Source organism: Hipposideros armiger, unplaced genomic scaffold, assembly GCF_001890085.2.
Source record: "Hipposideros armiger isolate ML-2016 unplaced genomic scaffold, ASM189008v1 scaffold_635, whole genome shotgun sequence".
NCBI classification, from domain to species: Eukaryota; Metazoa; Chordata; class Mammalia; order Chiroptera; family Hipposideridae; genus Hipposideros; species Hipposideros armiger.
The window spans coordinates 1,049,327-1,056,369 of record NW_017731985.1 but is presented as its reverse complement, the minus strand read 5'-3'; the positions used below and the strand labels follow the sequence as shown (position 1 = coordinate 1,056,369).

Genomic DNA, 7,043 nt, shown 5'->3' with positions numbered 1-7,043 from the left:
GAGAGAGAGAGAGAGAGAGAGAGAGAGAGAGAGAGAGAGAGAGAGAGAGAGTCAATGCAGAGCAGACCCTTCCAAGGATGAGGAGGAAAATTAAACAACATTCTCTACCCCTCTACCGTCTTACTCATTCAGGTTCCAGAAGACCATGAATAGTGCAAAGACTGTGTCTTTCTCTAAGCAGGGAACTCTGTCCCCAGATGGTTCGTGGCCAAACTATGAACAACCAGAAAGAAAAGACCCAACTTAGAGAAGGTTGGAGACTCTTTTCCCACAAGAAGTTTTCTGTGGCAACCAGGCATCAGTCTCCAGAACTCAAGGAGATGTAAGGCTTTAAGCCTCTGGGTTTACCAGCTGGGTCTGGGACTGAAGAAGCCCCCAGGCCTGGGACTAAGAGGGAGGATACAGAAAAATAGACTCTGGCACTGTAGCCCTAGCATAGCAAAGACTGCCAGGAGCTAGGGACCCAAGTTTTCCCCAAGTCCATGATGCTGTTATGCTTTAGCCAAGATGAGCTCTAATCCTGCTCTGACCAGAAATAAGCATAGCATAAACATGTCTAGGTTGGACACAGGCAACTGGGTGGTCACAAGCTGTCTGCAGGGTCTCCAGCCCCCCAGAAACAACACAGACCCCTTCCACCTCCAGCTGCTTTCTAATTGTTTGAAGCTTTAGTTATATCCTAGGGAAGACCAGCGGGTGTGTGGAGAGGTTCAGTTCTGCCCAGGGGTGGAAACACTGATGCAGGCCTCTGGTGTTGTTCAGTCTCCCCACCGCAGGCCCCGGCTGTGACACTCTAGTTCCAGCACTCACCATAGTCCCAGAGCTTGTGTCGCCTCTCATCTATCCCTCTGTTAGTGAAAAGCATTTCTTGCTGTATCAATAAAGACCAGTACTTTATAATCCTCCTGGTAGAGCTAGGAAAATAACCAGTCTGCTGGGATCTGGGTGCAAATCCAAGAGCTTTTCATAGTTGACCTTCCTGAACTCCCTGAGTGCGGGGCCAGGCAGCTCTGGGACTTGGAAGAAAGCATCAGGCAGTACATCCTCATCATTTTTCATTGAGAGCACCAGAAGAATACTAAGGTGTCCTATGCTGAGCACCTGAATTGTCTGGTGACAGATGGAGGCAGGTGGAGGAGACAAAGAGGATGGTTAGAGGCTGGGATACACTCTGTCTTTCTGAAGCAACAAAGACAGTGTGGAATTTTCATTTCCAGAGAGAACGAGCCTAAGCTCTTTCCAAATTCTGCCAGAGAAATCACGCAGTGCAGCCAAAGAGGTGTGTGTGAGTGTTCTAAGTACAGGGAGCGAGTCAGAGTGGAGAAAAGAAGTTCTCTATCTAACTTTATGCCTGCACCTAGGGGATGAAGGTGGTTGAAAATAAACCTATAATGATGAAGCAATATTCTCTCTCTCTCTCTCTCTCTCTCTCTCTCTCTCTCTCTCTCTCTCTCTCTCTCTCTCTCTCTCTCTCTCTCTCNTTATCTTCAGCATTCTTGTAGCATAGGTTTGTTAATAAAAAGTTCTCACTTTTTCATTAACATGCCCTTATTTAAATTTTATTTTTGATAAAAATTTTTGCTAGCTATAGAATTCTAGATTGTCAAGTTCATTTTTCCTTTCAGCACTTGACATGTGTTCCTTTATGTTTTGACCTCATTTTTTTTCTTATGAAAGTCAGTATCATTCTTATCCTTGTTTTCATATATGTATTTTTTAAACTGGCTTCTGTTACATTTTTTCTCTCTTTTTCTTTGTTTTTCATCAATTTGATTTTGTGTCAATGTAATTTCTCTTTATTTTGCTTGGAGCTCACTGAATTTCTTGAGTCAATGGATGAAATGTCTTGAGTTTCTTGGTAAAATTCCCCCTAGAACAGCGGTTCTCAACCTTTCACAGGGGTCACCTAAGATCATCGGAAAACACATATTTTCGATGGTCTTAGGAACTGAGACACCACTCCTCTATCCGTCTCCAGGCCCACATGCAAATATGCCAACATACGAGTACTCGGTGACCCCTGTGAAAGGGTCGCTCGACCCCCAAAGGGGTTGCAACCCACAGGTTGAGAACCACTGCCCTAGAAGTTTGAAAGCAGCTTTGGAAAAAGCTCCACTAAAAAAAGAGCTTAGCTCTTAGCTGTACCCTGAAAAACAGGCTTCTTGACCATATGGTATAGAAAGAATCACACCTTGTCCCCAAAGTTTCTGACATCCATCCTCACTTTATTCCATTGCAGCTTGTCAGCTGCTTGTTATCCCCACAGACCTCAGACATTCAGATCTCCTAGTCCTCTCCTTTCCTGGGGGTCAGCTGTCAAGAATCTTTTGTCCCTTTTTCTTCTCTACTCATTTATTGAACAGTATATGTTGAGCATCTACTATATAGTAGATGCTGCTCTTGGAGGTGGGGATACATCAGCGAACAAAACAGTCCCCGAATCTTGGACTTCATGGAACTTACATTCTAGTAGACCACTAGCATTGGAAATGAGTGGCTGACTATTCCACCTTTACTGTTGATGCTTGAGAAAACCAGCACTACTCAGAAGTTATAGTGAAGCAGCTTTCCTGGGTTTGGCAGTGCCTAACTTTCTCTTTAGCTCAAAGTAGAGACACACATGAAGAGAACTGAGAGAAAACTATCGCTCCCTGAGCTGCAAATAAATGCTAAATAAATTCAGCATGTACAGTGTTGTCCTATGAATTTCCCACCACCCACTCCCCTTTCTATTTCTTGGTATATGAGCTGGTTAACATTAAATTTGGGAGAAGATAGCCAGTGTTAAGGTGAATATAGTTTACTTACACATAATATTCTTATATATAATAAGATTATAGTTCTTTCTTAGGCTTAGAAATAAAATGGTGGGGTACCTGCACAAATAAATATGCACACACATCCTCTCAGTGTGGTTAAGTCCCCTGGCTAAGGAGGTGTTACAGTATATGTGTCTGAAATAGTTCAGCTCTAATCCAATAGAGAAATGAAAGGATTATCAAGGTGATACTTTGATATGCTTTCCAATGGTCTCAGTCCCCAACAACTGTAATTATAAAAGATGATAGTGCCCCCCAAAGGGATCAACAGTTAGAACTGAATCATTATAAAAACCTCAAAAATGAACTCTTCACAATTAATCCTCCTCCACCACAAGACTCAGGTTGACCTGCAGGGGTCATGGTACCTTCTGCTCTTCTAGGAAACATCAACCCTTTTCTGCTGGAAGCGCTTTAGGAGGCCCTGACGGATCTGCTTAGACTTGATGCAGTAGACAATGGGGTTCATGAAGGGTGGGACCAAGAAGTGCAGGTTGGCCATGAGCACTGCCAAAGCAGGGTAGCTGTGCTTCTCTACTCGGTGCAACACAGACAGCCCCAGCTTGGGCAAATAAAAGATGAGAACAATGCAGAGGTGTGAGACGCATGTGTTGAGTGCCTTGAGCCGTTCCCCAGGTGATGCAATGCCCAGCACAGTCCGTAGAATCAGGGCGTATGAGAGCATGATCAGGAAGGAGTCAAGGCCCAGTGAGAGGAGGATGGAGACCAGGCCTACCAAGCTGTTGACCTGGGTGTCTGAACAAGCCAGTCCCACGAGATCACAGTGCAGGCAGTAGCAGTGAGAGAGTACACTGATCTGGGGAAAGAGCAGCTGCCGCAAGAGAATGGGTCCTGGGAGGTTGAGCAGGATGGCCCTCACCAGGATGGCAGCCCCCGCCTTGGCCATAGCTGAGTGAGTAAGAATTATGGCATAGTGCAAAGGGTCCCGAATGGCAACAAAGCGATCAAAGGCCATGGCCAGCAGCACACCAGATTCCACGTAGGTGAAGGCATGGATGAAGAACATCTGTGCTGCACAGAGATCAAAGGGCAGCTCACGAGCACCCAGCCAGAAGAGCTGCACCATAGTTGGGAAGGTGGAGGCACAGAGGACCAGATCAGAGGACGCCAACATGGACAGGAAGATGTACATGGGTTCGTGCAAGGCTGGGTCTGTGCGGATCAGGAAGAGGATGATACTGTTACCCATGATGGAAACCACACAGATGAGGTTGATGGGGATGGAAACCCAATGATGAGAAGCTTCCAGGCCTGGAAAGCCAGTGAGGAGGAAGGTAGAATGACCAGAAGAGCTGGTGTTACAGGAGAACATTCCAGGAGGGAGTTGTCCACTCTACGAGTAAGAGGCATTTGTTCATTTGATCATCACTTTATAAAGTCCCTAAGTGTGGGCTGAAAAGGAAGAGCTGCCCCACAAACCCTGTCTTAGGCCCTGAAAGAAACCTTATGCCTCTAAGGAGCTCCATTCTCCTCCATTTCCTGGCTAATTTAATCTTTTCTTTGAGTAAGTAGTATTGAATAAGTTTTATGAGTTGGTCTCTGCTTATTGCTTTAGCCACTCAGTATCTATCTTCGTTTTGGCCTAAACAGCCTCCTTTTGCCACTTAAGCTATACCCAAAGCCTGTCTTCAGAGTGTATTCTCAGACAAAATAATGAAAAAGGGCAAACAATTTTTTGTTGAAATTTAGAGTTATATTAGGAACAAGCAGTATAGACTCCATTCTATTTATTCTTAGAGGTAGGTTTTTCAGAGTCTGACATGCATGTTAACAAATAACACCAGAAAGGACACATTAAAACAAATGATGTATTTTCAAAACTATCCTCAGAAGAGGCTGGTTGGGTTTGCCTCTAGTGTTATTATGCAACTAATATTTTTGGGTTTTTTTTTTAAAGATATAGTTATATTTCTTTTATTAAAGTTTATTGGGGTGACAGTGATTAGTAAAGTTACATAGATTTCAGGTGTACAATTCTGTAATACATCATCTATATATCACATTGTGTGCTCACCACCCAGAGTCAGTTATCCTTCCATCACCATATATTTGATCCCCTTTTACCCTCACCTACCACCCCCTCCCCCCTTACAGTCTGGTAATCACTGAACTATTGTCTGTGTCTATGAGTTTTTGTTTCTGTATTTGTTTGTTTTTATTCCTTTGTTGCTTTTAGTTTTATATCCCACATATCAGTGAAATCATATGGTTCTTGACTCTTTCTGTCTGACTTATTTCACTTAGCATAATAATCTCAAAACCCATCCATGTTGTTGCAATGTCACTTTCATCTTTATTTTTCTGGAAATACCTTTGGGACCCAAGGGTTCTTTTCAATGTGTTCAACGATTCAAATTTCTCTCCTGTGAAGATTGGCTGGCTTAGAAGGAGTATTCAAAACTTCTTCAAAGCTAAGCCTGGTGAACAAGATGGGAACTCAGGTGCGTTCATTTTTGTTAGATTCTTTCTTTCCCAACAACCCCCACCTCCACCTCATTGTCTGCTTGCAGTTTGCACATTTTCTTCTGACTCTGCCTTTAAGACAGTCCCATGGGCATATACTCCATTTGAAGGCATTTTCCCCTTAAATATATCTTTTTTGTCCCTTTTACTATAAAAGCTGTTATGACCACCCCAGGTATTTTAAAGTTCTCAGTTGTGGACATAAGGGTGAGGCTGACAGGCCTTGAGGGGCCCCACCTGAAGAGTCGGGCAGAGAAGCATGAGCTCTGAACCCCACAGCTAATAATGTTAAGCAAGGAGGCCAGAGTGTAGTGTGTAAGCTCATCTATTCCCTCAATGTCATATTGTACACTTAGGCTACACAGTCTCCCCAGCTTCTCTCCTCAGCAACAGGACTGCATCTCCATCTGTCTAAGTATCTTCCCATCGCTTTGCACTGTAAATTGAAAGTCTTGCAGAGACACAAATTCTAATTTCCCAATTTTCCCCCTAAAGCTCACCCTCCAGTACCTGTCAGGCCTTCCTTCCTTTCCTGTTATCCATAAAATCTCCAGGAAAACACACACACACACACACACACACACACACACACACACTTAGTATCTCTTTTCACTCTGTAATATATCCCCCAAATCAATGATATTTGAAATATCCCCTTCTTTCAGATCCCAGTAAAACTAATCGAGCCAAAAATCACCATCATTTGTCTAGATGTTATAACAGCCTCCTATCTCACTTTCTTCAGTATTCTGATTTATTGTCCAAATTTCCACTAGACTCATCAGAAGACTTAATTAAGAAAAGGCAAGTGTGGACATTTAAACGAGTATGTGCATAGGGAGGAAACACAGTGATCAGATTTGTTTTAGGAAGATGTCTCCCTTCATAACTTTGCTTAGTGATGCTCACTGGTCCCTGATGCTGCAGAATCAGGTCTCAGTAAGCTCTTTACATCGGGTCCAGAAAGGAAAGGACCTTGTCCATCCACCAGCTGTAACCGACTCAGTCACCTCTTCCTTAAACATTATAAATACTACTCATAAGACATCTTTCTACTCACCAAATTTACCGTATTTGATAATTCTTAAAATATCTTTTTGTTGAAATTTAAAATACACATAGAAAAGCCTATATATTCTAAGTGTAAAGCTTAATGGATTTCCTCAAAGTGAACACACACTCATAATCACCCAGATCAAGAAACAGAATATTGTCAGCCCCTTAGTGTCATCCCTTGCAGTCATCCTCTCAATGATAACCACCATCGTGACTTCTAATACCACAGATTTATTTTGTCTGTTAGAATCATAGTCTGATTTTTTTTACAAGCACCATCTAACTAAACTGAATTTCTGTTATGTGTCAAGCACTATGCTAGGAAATGACATATAGCAAAGAAAACTCACATAAGGCAGGAATAGCCTAAAGGAATGTGCTTGTTTGTTCCAATATGAGTATGTATAGTTCCACCAATCAGTTTCTGATGATGATTATTAATGATCAGAATAGTTGCTATCATTTATTGAGCAGACAGTGAGTAAGGATGTTAGCTACACTCTTCACAACAAGGAGCAGAGTCTCCGGTTGAATAACTTGCTGCAAGCCAAACATCTGTTCAGTGAACAATCCTAACCTCAGCTCAGCACTGATTCTCAAGGCCAAGTGCTGGCAGACAGCTTATGAAACTTTTTCCAAACTGTCAGGCAAGACATGAATTATCTATTAGGCTGGGGCCCAAAT

At 42.8% G+C, this 7,043-nt stretch overlaps 1 protein-coding gene across 1 annotated transcript; it reads right to left on the bottom strand.

The window, feature by feature from the left end:
- Positions 1-3,198: 3,198 nt before the first annotated feature.
- LOC109372425 (olfactory receptor 51G2-like) lies at positions 3,199-4,152 on the bottom strand. The gene has a single exon (XM_019625614.1). The coding sequence runs from the start codon at positions 4,150-4,152 to the stop codon at positions 3,199-3,201; it is 954 nt and encodes a 317-aa protein (XP_019481159.1).
- Positions 4,153-7,043: the final 2,891 nt, after the last annotated feature.

Coding starts and splice junctions, on each gene's coding strand:
- LOC109372425 (XM_019625614.1), bottom strand. CDS start 4,152: ATGTTCTCCTGTAACACCAGCTCTTCTGGTCATTCTACCTTCCTCCTC.